This window comes from Nelumbo lutea, chromosome 1 (genome assembly GCF_056320005.1).
Source record: "Nelumbo lutea isolate HS-2025 chromosome 1, American lotus-T2T, whole genome shotgun sequence".
Lineage (NCBI taxonomy): Eukaryota > Viridiplantae > Streptophyta > Magnoliopsida > Proteales > Nelumbonaceae > Nelumbo > Nelumbo lutea.
Window position 1 is genome coordinate 17,926,500 of NC_142684.1, and position 17,229 is coordinate 17,943,728.

General features: G+C 38.0%; 1 protein-coding gene across 11 annotated transcripts in view; it reads right to left on the minus strand.

Annotated features, from left to right (window-relative positions):
• Nucleotides 1–1,015: 1,015 nt before the first annotated feature.
• Nucleotides 1,016–17,229, minus strand: part of LOC148873770 (uncharacterized) — a 77,689-nt gene continuing 61,475 nt past the window's right edge. For 8 of the 11 annotated variants that reach the window (XM_088963601.1, XM_088963602.1, XM_088963597.1 and 5 more), the window contains exons 6-9: nucleotides 3,986–4,072; nucleotides 2,573–2,672; nucleotides 1,882–2,086; nucleotides 1,016–1,762 (exon numbers count right to left, since the gene is read on the minus strand). In XM_088963601.1, the coding sequence (XP_088819727.1) occupies nucleotides 1,407–1,762; nucleotides 1,882–2,086; nucleotides 2,573–2,672; nucleotides 3,986–4,072 (748 nt within the window). In that variant the 3' untranslated portion in view covers nucleotides 1,016–1,406. Of the gene's footprint in view, nucleotides 1,783–1,849; nucleotides 2,087–2,572; nucleotides 2,673–3,985; nucleotides 4,073–17,229 lie in introns of those variants that run through there. The other 3 variants (XM_088963606.1, XM_088963605.1, XM_088963607.1) reach the window with 2 other exon arrangements.

Here is a 17,229-nt window from a genome sequence, read left to right on the forward strand (position 1 = left end):
GAAATGAAGTTGTCTTACATATTTACCCCTTTGAATTTATTTTATTTAATTTTTCGTAGATGAAAACAGAAAAAGGAAAACATAGAAGAAAATGGTTTTATGTAGAGATAGACTAGTAGCATTTACTACACCAAATTAAAAAAAGCAAGCGGGGAATCTAAAGCCATGTTTTGTTCAACTCTCATTCTTTTTCATTCTTACCTTAGATGAAATTCTAAAATGGACAAGAATGGGTTATCATAAATAGAATGAAAAAATACCACTATGTAACCAAACACATTTTTCTTGGAAAATGAATTTTTTTCAAACTAACAAGTGTCCATGTTGCTCATTTTCATTCTTAACAAAAAAGAACAAAAACTTTGTTAGCCACAAACCACTGACCTAGGTCTCCAAAATGTTTACCCATAATTGGCCATCAATACAAGTTTCCATGGCAATCCACTAATAAACATTTATAGAATGGTTTTGGAAACCTAGACCAGCGGTTTATGACCACTAACATAAAGTTTCTTTGAATGAAAATGATCAAGATGGGGCATAATTATTTTTCATGCTAAATGCTACCACAGTTTTTATGCTATGAGCTGATTTTTCATTCTATAAAGAATTGAGGCTAATGGAAAGAATTTTGTAACCAAATGCTCTAATGTTATTCATTCTTGCCCAGAATGAGTAAGAATTAAAAAAAAAAGAGAGACCTAAAGCAGCAAACCAAACATGGCCTAAGCCACTAAAAAGAACATATAAAACATGGTTCAAAGTATAGACTTGTTCCAGCACCCCACCAATACATATCCTAATACGCCCAAAAGGAGTAAACCAAACATGGCCTAAGCCACTAAAAAGAACATATAAAACTAGGTTCAAAGTATCGACTTGTTCCAACACCAAAAGGAGTATCGATTCACCCAATACGCCCAAATGTATCTATACCTATGCATATCCAAAGAACATCATAATGCATGTCCATTTCAAAGCTTATTAATAGAATATGTTGTATGATACTTGAACCTTGGTAGCAATTAGTTGGCATTTTCATTGGGAAAAGATATTGCGAATGAATGTTTTGATTTAGGACACCACAAGATTCATCCCACTCCTCTTACCATTACACAAACACAAAAAACAAAACGCTAGGCATTAACAAAAAAACTGGCAACATCACTTCCTTTTCATTCTGAAAAAAATACGTTTTCCCACTTTTCTCCCCTACTAAATAGGAACATTTTGCACTTGATTCCTCTTGTTTTCTTGTTCACTTTTCTCCTTTAGTTATCCTCCCTCCTTGCCCCTGTAAGTTAATTGTTTTATTTATTTATACGTTATATACTGTAGTTTTCTTTTGCTGTTTTTTTTTTTTTAATCTGAGCATTGCATAAGTCTTATCTAATACTTTATATTCATTATTTCCCACGCACTGCACGGGTTTTTCGCCTCAGTTCTGTTGAAAGAGTCCGACTCCCATCATACATACACGAGGACTCTTTCCTTGGACTGCAACATTCAGCATTAGAATCATTTTTTTGTTCACTTTCTCCTAATGTGTAAGTAGATTCCTCAGACAGCCCTGTAAAATGTTTCTGAGTAATTCCTTTCTCTTCACCTGACTGTACAGTCTGGTGTGGGAGCACAACAGCTTCTGCTTCTGGGTCAACTTGTACACTGCAGTGGTTTCTATCTGACTGGAGGATGATCTCTTCACCACAGACACCCATTTCTACTGATCCATCTATTGTCAAGGGCACTGGATCTCCTGGTCCTGGAGCGTGTGATAAACCCCTAATTCAATTCTTTGATTAAAGAATGGAAATATATATATATATATATATATGAAAAGAAACAGTCTTTACTCTTTACAGGCAAGAGCAAAAGGCATACCTGCACATCTGCTCTCTGTAACTTCTTTCTCATACAATCTCTTTTGTAGCAATGTTGTCCCAGGAAACATCATCAAGTTGATGTTGTTTAACTGTTCTTTCTCTTTATCCTCCATTGGTTTAAATCCGAAACCCAATGTCCAAGTATCCAATAAATTTGGAATTGCAGCTACAACCAGTTTCTCAACCTTGAATGACTTCAGCATCTATGAGGGTAAAAGCAAGTACAAGGATTGAAGTAAAATACCTAAGAAGCCTGTAATCAATGTAACTTGCTGGTTTCGAACACAAAGTTCAATCTGTGCTCGTGAACAAAAATGATAAAAACTCAATGATAAGATGCATGACTTTTTTCTTTCCTTTATTCATTTAATGAGATCTCTCCTTTTACTCCTGTTGAACAAAATGGAACCTCAAGCAATAATGAAGAGAAAGGCCAGATGAAATCAAGTCATGCGGTCAAACTTTCAATGGTACCATTCAAGTGGACCTCCACTATAGTGTTTGTTTCATGCCAATGTATGGTTTTAGGTGATTCTCCCACGAAGCATGCATTTAGTTATCTTTAAGTACCAAGACTTGAAGACAACCATTGAAAGTCTTCAGAACTTTTGAGTGATATCCACCACTATGACCACCCAGACACATTTACTCTATTGTAGTGAAAATATAAATATTTACAATTAAAATACCTCTTCAATAGCACATATAAGGCGTCGACACATTCCCTGTCGGCGACGTTCACTTGAAGTTGCAATAAGAGGCATCTCTGCAACTGTTACTCCATGGACCCTGCATAAAATCAAGGACTAAATTAGACTCGGATTCCTTTGGATTAGTCAACCAGACCAAGATCCATAACAATATCAAGTAAGGAGAAAACCAAAAAGGTTAACATCTAAAATAGAGTTGCAAGACCATGTTGTGGTTTAAATTCAGTATTTCTAGTCATTTACATCCTTTATTCACCCTCTTATTTAATGAGATATTTACCATTTATCTAAAAAATAAAAAGAGTATGAAGGTCTACCTGCCAGTCAACAAAATTGGATAAAAAAAACCTGCCAATTTTATCATTCTGGCTGTTAACCCTTTGTTCCAATTAGTAGTCAAGTCCTTGGTGCTCAAACCATTAGGAACATATGCAGCTACTAAAAATTGTGGCCAAGCCTTCATCAAAAGAAAAGAACAAAGGGAAAAAAAATACTTGTGCACAGAATCTTCAAGCTCTTAAAGCCAAGGCAGAGTTTTATGAGAATGCCTCCTTCTACAGTTTATTGGAATAGGAAACAAAATGATATTTATTTTTGTTTCTAATTCTCAAATCCCAAAGAGTTCAAGGCATGTATGTTGTTCAAAGTACTATTATCATTGTAAGGGCAATTGAGTCATTTGACTAATTAGGACGGAGGAGGGTGTTGTAATTTTATGTGCACTAATCTAAATACAAGTGCAAGGGCTACACATGACACTTTTTGGTAGCCCATTCTTCTCTCCTAATTCTTTTTTTTTTTTTCATTTCTAATCTCATACAAAACATCAAGAAACTTGAAAAGTCATTTCAATGACCTCTTGCCAAAACAAAACTTTGTAATTAGAGGACAGAATCATTTAAGCAGTGAAGTTTTGAAGGTAGTTCCATAGGTGATGCAATGCAAATCAGTGTGGTGTGGGTAGAGTTTCAGGGGCATTATGGATAGATTATTCTTGTATTCATGGGACTCAAAGCTTATGGTGGTTTGGTTAAACCAAAATCAACTCTCTTGCAAGGCCTAATGCTTATATCGCATTGAGTCTGTAGTGGATAGAAGTGGAAGGAGATTCTAAGGTCATATTCATTTCATGACCACCTTCCAAGAAAGCCTTGCACAGTTCATCTCATTATTCATTTCCTATCTAGCATAGCTTATGCCTTGTTGGCCCTCTTTTTCCACATGGAGGGCCTGAGCAATGTATTCTTATCTTCTGGAATATGTAGTATTTATTTCTCCACATGGAGGAAAGTAATTAGTTTCAAGGTATCCATTGATTAACCTACATACTTCTCAATGAACAAACCATCGAAGCTAAAAACTATGCAAGTCCTTATCCAATTAAAGAAGTACCTGATTGATGCTACAGATATGAGCTCATCATCCTTCTCTAACACCACAGCATAAAATCCTTCATAATTCAAACGCGCAAAATTTGATCTGAAAATTAAGAAATGGTTTAACATTGTTTGCAACTTTAGATGCTAGCAGAAAAAGCCAAAAAAAAAAAAAGTATAGATCTAAAAGAACTAAAACAAAAGTTCCAGATTCTTGAAAATAACAGGCAATCTAACATTTTAAGAATGTAACTAAGGATTTGCAACACACACACCCAAAAATTTTCTTTTCTGAGTGTGTTTTCCTCTATCTTGTTTTTTTTTTTATTTTTTATTTTTTTTTGCGAGGGGGGGGGGGGGGGCAGGAAGAGGAGGGGAGGTCTTACTCTCACAGAAAGTAAATTGCACTATCCTTTGGTAGATTAGCAAGAGGTACAAGTGTGAGATGGGAAGACTGCTGAAGCTGCCACCACTAATGAGAAGGAAAAGGACAGCACACTGGAAAATCAAGATTGCCAAGATTGTTAGAGGTTGCTTCAGCTTTGCTAAAGGAACCAACTACCACTACTTATCAGAATAATGGTGAAGGGAAATTGTTGGGTAGAATAAAATAGTTGCAGGAGCTGGAGATACCCGAAAGGTGCTAAACTAGTTGTAATGGAGAAAAGAGGGTTGTGACTAACAGGATTGCAAATGGATGCTAGCTTTTTCTTCCCATTAAAATTGGTTATAAATCATGGGAGTTTCAAAGACTTTGAACAGATGTTTTGCTGGACAGTTGGTATAGAACAGAAATGTTGGCCAGCTTTCCAGACCCATGCTCTCCAGGTGGACCTGTCTTGCAACTTCATAGGCGCCATGAATGTTGACAGAAGGTAGAAATCGACCTATTAAATAAAAAGGTAGAGACCCTTTTATTAGCATTTTGAATATGTGAAAGACAGGTTTAACTTATTTCCAGGATCTCTCAATGCTTAAGCCTTTTCTTTTCTCTTCTTTTTTCCCATGGCAATAGGATATTGTGGTGAGTTGATTTTTTCTATTTATAATTTTATACTTTTATGGTGAGTTACTCCTAACAGTTTTGTCCAGGGACTTAGGTTTAAGGATTTTCTTTCAGTGCTTTATTTTTTATGGTTTTCTTTGTCCTCTCTTTAATCCTTTTCCCCTTGTAAATTTACTCTGTTGCTGAGCTTGCTCCCCTTGTAAATCTATCTTGCCTTCCTCTGCATTTAGATTGATGGGATAGGCCCTGATAAGTCACCAGGTGAAGGATCATCATATGTACATTCCCACTCAAACCCTCAACCCCTATGAGACTCCTCCCTTCACATGGAGAAAAAAAGGTCTGATAAAGCTCAAAACAGCATGGAATGCCACCACTTTTTGACTCCTCCGACCACTGAGCACACCACACCACAAAGGAGAAATCCCTTAACAGACAAAGAGGACCATGACTCCGTTCCATCCTTATCACCTTCAGGAAATAATCTTGCAAAACTAGTAATTGCCTCTCCATGGACGATTAAGAGGTAACCGTTGTAACCTCTATCACCAACTCAGATGCAGACTTTGTCAACTGAAACCTCACCCTGCCCAGTTTTTCAATTCCCCACATCCATGGAAACCATTCAAAACCTACTTACCAAGAAAGGGTTCATGGAGTCCCTCCATCGATATCTTTGTCCCATATAAAATGTAAGCATGTAGACTTGAAAGAACCCATAGGTCCCATACAATAAGCCCCAACCCATAAGCCCATGAGAGGCCAAAAGATTCCATAAGATCTGCTTAATGAGGGATCATGGCTTACCAGATCACACTACAGAACCCTGAACCAAATCCAGTAAACCATACCACTCCCCAAAGTTCAAAGTATCGATACAATACATCCCGTATTGGGTGTATTGTATCGTATCTTTTGACTCCCAATACACCTATTTAAAGGAAGTTTGATAAATGTTTTAATAAATAAAGTATATAAAATATTATATTTTTATGAGATTTTGGAAAAATAAAACTAAAAAGAAACTGTGAAGGCAGAAGGTTCAAAGTATTGATACACCCCTTCTTCCATATCGGGGTGTATCGATACTTTGAACCTTGCCACTCCCCCCACTCAGACAAAACTGAACAGACATGTGTCTCAACTGTCGGACAAAGCCCGAGACTCATCCATGCCTAAGAAGGCAAAAAAAAAAAAAAAGGAAAGGAAAATAATGTAAAGTTGAATAATCTACAACCATCCATTGACATTGGTAAGACTAAGATTGAATTAACTCAAGCAATGTATATGGTTATTTAATCATATAACACATGAAAAATCAAAGAATTGAATCAATAGGAGACAAAGAAAGCATTGCTAAGGCATGATTGAATTTCAATACACACACATCCTTAGCAAAAAAAAAGCTAACTAAAACAAGGAATTATCAAAAAGAAAAAAACTAACTAAAACAAGGATGTCCATGCTTTTTTCTGTTTTTTTTTTAATTTCCGTATTTTTCATGCCTTTTAAAATTGAACAAAATAACTCTCTCTCCTCTTTCTCATTAACTCCAATTATCTCTCATTAATCATACTATTAACTCTCTCTCTCTCCTCAAAGAACCCATGCCACTAATTCTCTTTCCTCTCAATTACTCCATTAAATTGCCTAAAATTCATTAATTCTATCAATATCTCTAGACGTAAAAGGAGAAAGAGAAGAAGCAACAGAGAAAAAGAAAGAGTATTTGCCAAAAAAGATGTCAGTGGTGGCATACACATTGACTTATATATTAGGGTGTTAAAAGAATAGAGAAAATTACAATAGTACCCCTGATTACAACTTAACAAAGAAAAGATAGTAACAACATTCTATTCTAAGGAGTCTCTGAGGATGGAGAAAGCGGAGGGAGGCTTCGTGGAGAAAGCGGAGGGAGGTTCCGTGGAGAAAGTAAAACGGAGGTCAGCTCTGAGGATAGAGGCCAAAGATTTCCTGTTCGAAGAGATATGGATCAAAGGAAGACTGGGTTTGAAAGTAAGAGAACAGAAGAGAGCCACAATCCTTGTGGAAGGCTCAGAAATGATTGAGTAGGTGAAAGAGTTTGTCTCTGATGCAACTGCTAAAGGGAAGCAGAAATATCGGAAAGAAAAATTCTCAGGATCAGGTAGGAGGTATGTGCTGGAGAACAAGAGGAATGCAAAAGGTGCATTTATTTCTCTTACTGAATATTTCTCTAAAGGAAGGAAACAAATGATTTGTCTTCCTCGAGGGATGAATGACCAAGGGTGGAGAAGGATTGCTGGGATACTAACAAATTTCCTAAATAGAAGGAAAATGGAGAATAAAGAGAATTTGAAAGTTGATGAAAGGGGACAACGACCAGAAGCTAGTTTCTGTGTAAAAAAGAGGAAACAAACAAAAAGCTTGTGGCCATGGCAAATAGTAGGAGGGACCCTTCATTGGTAGCAGATGGGACAAAAGGAAAATGGGAAAGAATGCTAGTGGTTGAAGCTGGAGGGGTGGTGACAGACTGGTGGAAAGTGGCAGAAATGTTGAAGAGCAAGATGGAGCTAAGAAGCACCTTTATTGTGACCCCACTCGATCCTGCTAAGGCAGTGTTGGACCCTCTTGAAAACCAGGTAATGTTAGAGCACTAAGTATCCAAGATGATCTGGGAACCTTCTCGGTTTTTAAATGGGCGTTTTCATCAAATTCAAAGGTGTTCTCAGTGGTAGATAACGTAACCGTTCGAGTGATTGGGTTGCCATTCCATCTCTGGAATCAAGAAACAGCAAACTCAATTGCTTTGTTGTGTGGAGCTCGCCTTGATGGTGTTTTCTGGGGAGACCTGCTAAGTGCAGCCATTCTACTAGATGGCGTAAAACCAGAAGATATACCGAGGAAGGTGAATGTAGCTGTGGAGGGTTTGTTCTTCCCAGTGTGGTTACTGTCCTCCATTGAAGCTACCCTTTGGAGAGAAGCAAGGCAGGAGGAAGACGAAGAGGTGGAGGATTTGCAGCTACGTGGCAGTTTGAAGTTGGCTGGAAAAAAGAAACAAGGAGTTGTCACAAGAATGGAAGCACAGCCTTTAGGCAGCCCAAAAGACTTGGATCAGGAAACTAATAGAAGTATTAGACGTGTTACACAAGGCAACGGGAGGAAAACCAACGCTTCTTTTGCTCAGGCAGTTGCTTGTGGCGGTAAGCAATTTATTTCAAAGGAGAGGAATGGTCTGAGTGCAATACGGGAGGAGAGAGGTGATTCATCGGGTCGGGCAGAGGTATTGGTAGCTTCAGGAATTCGCACAGGGGTCCAACCAGCAGGCCCATTTCTAAATTGTAATTCTGGGCCCAGTAGGCCCAAAAAGTTAAGTGGCTACTCTTAAAAGACCCTGGGGGCACGTGACAACTTAAAGGAGCACGTGACAAGGCTTACTCCTCAGGTAGACAGTAAAAACTGTATACCATCATCTTCTTTGAGCCCTTTCTCTCACTCGAACAGTTCAGCGAAGGTCTCCAGCTCGTTACAGTGGAGACGCTCGAAGAAGATGCCTCGTAAGGAATAGGAACGACGTAACCCTAGGTGTGTGAAGAGCAGTGAGGTTTTCGACTCTGTTTCGGAAAGTTTGACAGACGATGAAGAACCTCCTGATTCGAATTCAGATTCGGGAGAAACCATAAGCTTGGGAAGTATCAACCTCCAAAAACCAAAAGACATACTGGAAGAGGGTAGCCTAAACACAACTGTTATTCCTAGAGGAGGAGACGGACTCGCACGACTCTGGTAATGTCAAAACGCAAAGAAGAGTGAGCCTTAGAAGTGGCGAACAGATTTTTCCCAAACTGGGTATGCCATACAAAAGATAGGTGGAGTTGGGAACACTCAAAGAGGTACGGCAGATTGCATCCCTGCCAATAACGAGTCTACTCCATATGTGCAGCCTAGTCAGGACATCAGGCCAGAGAGACAGGAATCAGACTTGGAGCCTTACCTAAGGATTCACGCAGAGGGAAAGAGAAGTGAAGTTTCTTTGACTGTAGAGGGTGAGAAAGTATTGGTTGTACCTAGTCCACTTCCAGGGCTGAGTCCGGAAAAGGGGAAGGGCCTAGTCCTGACTCCAACAATTGATACCCAAGAGCTGGTCCACATGCAACCATCTCTGCTAAATCCAGGTAAGCCTGTCCATTTGGTTGTAGATACTAATATGGGTTCTCTGCCTGTAATAGATATCCTGGAATCTCAGTCAGACCAACCAATTGGCAGAAGGGGAGTGGCGATTGATAATGACCGAGTCCAATCTGAGAAAGGGAGTTGGGTTGTTAGAGAGGAAACAGGAGGAATTAGAATGGATTTGGGAGCAGATTTGTGCCCTGTTAAAGGAATATAAACAGGAGGAAATGACAGAGGTGGCTCCAAAAAAGCCTGAACCAGAGGCAAGACCCAATAGATCGGGGCAGGAATTAGAAAATAAAGGGCAGAATAGGAAGTCAGTGGGAAATAAGGGTAGGAAAAAGAAGAAAAAGTCTGAGGTAGAGAGACTAATAATGGACATTGAAGGGGATATCGAGTTCAGTGGCAGAGGGGAAAGAAAGAAGGGTTCTAAATGAAGAAACATTATATTGGAGGGCTAAATTCTTGAAAGGTAATGAAGATAATCAGCTGAAATGTAAGGGGCTTGGGCAGTGCCAGAAAAAGGAGATCGATTAAGGAGCTACTTAAGAGAGAAAGACCTGATGTTATGATGTTGCAGGAGACAAAATTAGCCGAACCGGATAGAAGGTGAGTCAGAGAGATCTGGAAAATAGGAGGGGTAAGATGGTGCTCAACTCTGTCATGGGGAGCCTCAGGGGGAAATAGTAATTTTGTGGATTCACTTGGGTGCTAACAAATGTGTATGGTCCAAATAATCACAGAGAGAGGAATGAGTTATGGGAGGAGCTTCATGGAATTCAAGGTTTATGGGATTTTAATGCGATAAGAATCACAACTGAGTCAAATAATCCCAAGTAGGCCATTACAACTAGTATGAGGAAATTCAATGACTTCATTAATTCTTGTGAGTTACGAGAGCTTCCTTTACTACAGGCTACCTACACTTGGTCCAACTTCCAAGAAAACCCAACTTGCTCAAAGCTTGATAGATTCATATTTAATGAGGGTTGGGAGAGCCACTGGAGAGGTTTGGTGGCTAAGGCCCTACCTAGGATAACCTCTGATCACTGCCCTATAGAAGTAGGACAAGAACCTCTTGGTAATGGACCTAGACCATTCAGGTTTGAGAACATGTGGCTGACACATCCGGACTTCTTACCTAAGGTTAAGGAATGGTGGAGTGAAGAGATGAGAGAAGTGAAATGGAATGGGTTAGAATCAACAAAAATTTAAAAAGGTTAAGAGGCAAAATAAAAGAATGGAATAAGGATCAATTTGGAAGAGTTGAGGAGGTAAAAGCTAGATTATTGGTTCAGATTGAGGATTTAGATGCAAAAGAATCCCAAGGGATGATGGATGTGCAAGACAGAGAAATGAGGTGGAAACTAAAAAAGGAGTTAGAGGAGACTTTGTTGAGGGAGGAGCTCTCTTGGAGACAAAAGTCCAGACATAAGTGGATCAAGGAAGGGGATGGGAATACCAAATTCTTTCATGCTTTGGCTAATGGGAGAAGAAGGAAAAAATTGATACTAAAGCTTGAGGTTGATGGTGTGGAGATAACCTCTCAAGAGAAGATTGCCAGTAGGATTGTGGATCATTTCAAGTCAATCTTTCAAAGACCCTTAGATAATCAATTAATAGTGGGGGTCCTGGGGGAGGAGAATTGGCCAACTTTGAACCAAATAGATAGGGGATGGCTAGAAAGAATGATTGAGAAAGAGGAAATTAAACAAGCTATTTTTTCTATGGATAGGGCTAAGGCACTGGGTCCAGACGAATTTACAATGGCATTTTATCAGGATTGTTAGGGCATAGTCAAAGAAGACTTAATTGGAGTATTTAGAGAATTTGAGGATAAACATTTTGTGAGTCTTGGAATCAATGCCACCTTTATAGCCTTAATTCCCAAAAAGACTGATGCCAGACACCCCAAAGATTTTTGGCCAATCAGCCTGGTGACAAGCATCTATAAGATTCTGGCAAAAGTGCTCTCTAGGAGGATCAAAGCAGTTCTCCCTTCTCTCGTTAGCCAAGCACAAGGAGCCTTTATATAGGATAGACAAATTACAGATCAGATCCTTATTGCAAACGAGAGTGTAGAAGAGCTAAGGAGATTGAGCAAAAAAGGATTTGTTTGCAAACTGGATTTGGAGAAGGCCTATGACTTAGTGGATTGTATTTTCCTGCTGGAGATGTCAAGAAGACGTGGATTTGGGGATAAATGGTGTAATTGGATAAGAGGATGCTTAAATTCTTGTCGTTATTCAGTGTTGGTGAATGGGGTGGTTAAGGACTTCTTTCCAGCCAATAGAGGCTTAAGACAAGGGGATCCACTCTCCCCTTTCCTCTTTACACTTGTTGCTGATGTCTTTAGCAAGATGATCTCCAAAGTAGATGAGGAGGGCCAAATAAAGGGATGGAGAATAGGGAGTAGAGGCATTCCAGTAACTCACCTTCAGTTTGTTGATGATATTGTTATCTTCTGTGAAGGGAATGAATTGAGAAAGGTGGATAACCCTTAAGAATTTAATAAGAACTTTTGAGAGTGCCTCCAACCTAAGGGTAAACTTTGATAAAAGTTGTGTGGCTGGAGTAAACATGGAGAATAGGGAGATTGAATCCATTGCAGAATGTTTAGGTTGCAATACTTCTTCTTGGCCTTTGACATACTTAGGGCTACCCTTAGGAGTCAACCCTAAAGAAAGTAGTTTTCGGGCCCCTATTGTGGAGAAATTTGATAAGTGCTTGGCGGCTTGGAAAAAGAATTACATCTCAATAGGGGGTAGGCTGACTTTAATTAAGGCTACACTTGCCAACCTTCCAACCTACTTCCTTTCAGTGTTCAGGATTCCTCCAAGGGAGGCTAAGAAACTAGAGAAGAGAATGAGGGACTTTTTATGAGAACCAAGAGAGGTGAAAAATGATCACTTGGTCAGATGGGAGATAGTTAACAAACCAAAGGAAGAAGGGGGTTAGGGAAGTGGTTATGGAGATGGCCCCAAGAGAGAGAGAGAGAGATAGATTATGGCATGATGTGGTGGCAAGCATTCATGGTTGCTTAGGAAATGGTTGGGATTCCGGGATATCTCACCGAGCTACCCTTACTACACCTTGGAAGGCTATACATGGTATTCTCCCTCGCTTCCTCATATTCATCAGGTATGATGCTTGTTCTGGTAATGCTATTTTGTTCTAGGAGGATATTTGGGTGGGTACTCAACCCCTCAAAAATCGTTTCCCCTCGCTCTATTCCCTTTCCCTTGACAAAAATGAGTCAATTGCAACTTTTCGCCCGAGCCTGTTAAATCCCTTATCTTTAAGGGTCAGTGTGTCGAGTTGTGTTATTGAGCTAATTCATTTACTAGAATCCGTTTGTTTGGACCCCACTTCTTCTGATCAAAGGGTTTGGACTCCTCTTCCAAAAGGTACATTTACTTGCTCTTCCTTTCTAAAATCCCTCAATTCTAACCCCATTTTCCAAGGATTCCTTGTCAAAGAAGTCTGGGCGCGACCTATTCCCCCAAAAATTGTTGTATTCTGCAGGGAAGTCTTCTACGGGAAAATCAATACTTTGGAAAAGTCAAAGAAAAAGAGACCCTCTCTTTCTCTTTACCCAAATTGGTGTTCCTTGTGTAAGGCCGAGAATGAGGATTGTTTCCATTTGTTGATCTCCTGTTCCTTTGCTACAGCTATATGGAGTTGGAGCCTTTGTTTATTTGGAGGTAGGTGGTTTATGCCTTTTGATTTAAACTCGTTATTCAATGCATCTGTTTTTGTTTGGCACACTAGAAGAGGTAAGGTCATATGGAAATGTGTCAGGGCAGCCACTTTGTGGACTCTTTGGGAGGAAAGGAATGCAAGAATTTTCTTAGAGAAGGAAAGAAGATTAGATGAAGTGAAGGACTGCATCCTAACAAGAGCAATCCATTGGCTAAAAACCATGGATATTTTTTATGACTTCTCATTTGATGACTTGAGGAATTGGCTAGTAATAGCTAACACTTCAACAAAGAAGAATAGAATTCTGTCAGAATGAGTTCCGCCTTTGGAAGGTGTCATCAAGCTGAACTTTGATGGAAGCAACCAACGCAACCCCGGGCCTTCAGGTATAGGGGGTATCCTGAGAAATAAGGACAGCAACATAATTTCCATATTCTCAAGACTGGTGGGAGTGGGAGACTCCACAAGGGCAGAAATCCTTGCTATAGTACAAGGAATTCAGATCGCTAACCAGCTTGAGGTGGAGCATCTCCTAGTTGAAGGGGACTCTCAGGTGGTAACAAGGTGGCTTCTAAACCCGGATACCACCATTTGGGGCTACAAAGATCTCATAAAAAAAGTAAAGTGGTTAACCAACAATATGAGAGTTGAGGTAAAATGGGTTAGTAGGTCTGCTAATTCTATGGCTGATGCTTTAGCCAAACAGGGGGTTTCTAGGGAAGATCTTTTCTGTGCTTCTTTGTAAGTTGCTATTAATCTGGAAATCTGTACTTAACTAGCCCGGAGAGGTTGCAACTCGTGCCTTTCCTTGGGGACTTTGTACTATTGTCTATTGCTGATCAATAAAATTATTTCAATTATCAAAAAAATAAACATTCTATTCTAGTAACAGTTTAACAGCAGTCCCAACAAAATTTTAAATTTGGGTTGGGTTTGGGCCCTTTGGGGAGAGGAATGAACTATAGGAGGAGACTTAAAAGGGCATGTGGGGAAAAGATGTATAGGATACAATGTTCTGAAAATCGTAATCGTATCATAAATCATAAAGGGGTTTGAATTGAATCGTATCGTAAATCGTAAGATTTTTTCTTATTTTTTCAAAAGCTGTTAAAAACTCTAAAATATACCTAAATCTCTCAAAAATAGAAAAAATGACTTTGCACAAGCTTTCTAACCCATAAACATCTTATAACTATACAGTAATGACAGACTTGTAGTTACACTAGTGCCAATAAAAAGCAATATCTTTAATTATCTTGATATGGAATATGAATGAACCATTATTTGTCAAAAAAAATATGAATGAACCATAATTTTTTTGAAAGGAACAATAATGTTTTCTAGAGTCTAGAAGTATAGAGTCTTGTTTCTATTGTTTTAAATTTTAAGTTTCAACTTTCAAGTGTTCAACAAAGTAACAAACTACAGCACATCAAGTCATCAATTAATAATTATCCATACAATTTATACAATAGTGAGACAAACACTACAAATGACAGTTATACAACTAAAGAAAATAATTTCTCTGAAATTAATGAATATAAAGAGATATCATGTGTATAGAACTATGGATGAATTTTAATTCCATTCTAAAGAATCAAATTTTAAAGTCTAAGTATAAGTGCTTCATAAATCATAATCTAATTTTGAGGAAGGAAAATATAAAAAAGGGGAAAATGAAGAGAAGAATGGGGCAAAGTCACTGTTTTAATATGAATAATGAAAGAAAGAAAACAAATGAACCCTGTTTTCTTGTTAGAAAAGAGTGAAAATATAGAATATATCCCTGCTTTTTCATAAAAAAAAATGAGAGTGAAAATAATAGAATGGAACATGTTTTAACATTAGCAAAAAAAAAAAAAAGCTATTTTTGCACAATAGAAAGCAACCTGCTTTAACCTACAAAGTGTCAAATACATCTCTGTTTTTGCATAATATAGTTTTATTTTATTTGTAAAAGGAATGAAAAATGGGAATGAACCCCTGTTTTGTGATTAGAAAAAGGGTGAGGGGAATATATCCGGGCTAAAGCCATACTTTCATGCAAGAAAACAAGTAAAAATATTGGGGAAAAGCCCCTGTTTATGCATGTAAAAAGGGTGGAGCCCCTCTTTTTATGCAAAAAAAAATCAAGATAAAATATTACGAAACAAGGGAAATATTACAAAACTAGGTGCCCCTAGCTTTCATGCAAAAAATGAATGAAAAACATAGGACGAAGCCCCTGTTTTCATGCCAAAAAAAGATTGAAACAAATGGAGTGGAGCCCCTGTTTTTATGCCAAAACACCGACTGAAATAAATAGGGCGGAACCCCTGTTTTCATGCCAAAAAAACAACTGAAATAAAGGAGAAGAAAGAAGACAAGAAGAAAGGAGGAGGAAGAGGAAGAAGAAAGAAAGAAAGAAGAAGAAAATAATGCAAACCATGTACAAATAATATAAAAATGGTAGAAATCAAAAAACAAAAAAAAAAAAAACAAAATCTCTCACCTTTCAAGGCAGACAAGTAGAGGAGGTTTGGAGCTTCACCAAAACAATGGAGGGTTTCTTCTCTTCCAGTCTCCCGCCAAGTATTTTCCTTCAATGGTAAGTCATGTTTGATTGACCAAAGTGGATATTCTATGTTTTATAACTAAAATGGTGATTCTGCCCCTCTATGTAAAGGAGAAACTTTAAAAAGGAAAAGGGTTAAATGGTTATTTAATCTTAAGTTAAGCTTTCAAACTCTAATCGTATGAATTGTCCAAGAATCACGATTTACAATTTACACTAGCGATTTGCTTACAAATCGTACAATTAATTCAAAAAACAATTTATATATACAATTTGAATCATAGATTCAAATCGTGAATCGCACAATTTTGAAAACATTGATAGGATATGATATCGTGCATGGAGGATCTGGATTTGGGGAAACGAATGAGTTAGGAGGTAAAATATTAAATTTTGTGGTAGCTTATGAAATGACAATTTTAAACACCTTTTCCTCAAAATGATAAACATTTAAAAGTGGGTCAAATATAAGTCAAATAGAATTTTTCCTTAAGAGAACAAAACGAATTGATGCATAAAGATTGCAAAGTTTTTTTGGGAGAAAGCTTAACAACACAACATAGGCTAGTAGTCGTAGATGTGCACATTAGGAAATAGAAGAGAAATAGGTGTCCAAGAAGTAGTTGGAAAACTTGAAACAAGAAAAGCTAGCTCAATTTAGATGGAAAAATTAATGATATTTGGCTTATAATGGCGAACAATATAAAGAAAGTAGCAAAGAATGTCTCAGTAAAATATAAAGGGAAGTGGCAAAGTACTAAAGAAACTTAGTGGTATAATGAAAAGATTCAAAATATAATTAGTCTAAAACAAGCATGCTATAAAGAATGACAAAAGGTTAGAAATGTAAAAAAATGGGAAAAATATAGAACCATAAGAAAGGAAGTTAAAAAAGTGAATGAGGTTAAATGTGAGACTTATGGTGAGCATTACCATAAATTAAGCAATAAAGAGAGAGAAAACGGAATGTATAAACAACAAAGTTGAGAAAAAGGAAAGGCAAAGGTTTAAACCATGTTAGGTGCATTAAAGATGAAAACCAAAGAGTCTTGATAAAAGATGAGAAAATCAAACAAAGCAAAAACAATTTTCAAGAATAATTAAATGAACAACATGGAGAGGGTACTAATGGAGGAGATTCTAGCAATATCAATAGTGTTAAAAATAATACATACCTTCGTAGAGTTAGACCCACTGAAGTAAAAGAGGTACTAAATAAAATGAATAAGGGAAAGGTGTTAGGACCTAATGGGATTTCAATATAAGTTTGGAAAGGCATAGGAGAGGAAGGCTTGTTATGGCTAACCAAGCTATTTAATAAGATAGTAAAAGAAAAGAAGATGTCAGATGATTAGAGAAACAACAATATGGTGCCTATATTTAACCAAGTCTCCACCCTCTCGATTCAAACTTGAGTTCGAGGGTGCACTCTGTCTACAACCGAGATGAGATTGGGAATATCTCATCTTCACACCTACGTACTGATTCTCCGAAGGGAGCAATCCATGTAAGGAAGAATGGAAATTCTGAAATGAAAATCTGAGACGAACTACGCTTCGAGATTCAATACGAACATGGAACGAAGAACCGCAATGGTTGGTTCAAAGACTTTTGAACTAGAAAAAAGAGGATGTAATCAAGATGATGAGATATCGGTAACAGAAAGAGGAAGGGGAACTTGGACTCGACTTCTCCTTTCTCAGGAGGACCTCCCCTGTATCAGGTTTTTTGTGCAAGAAGCAATGGAAAGGCAGACATGACCTGTTTCTGACCGTAAGAGAGTGTCAAAAGGAAGAGTTCTTGGTTTACAACTCAAAGAAAACAAATGGGGCAGATTCATTCAACT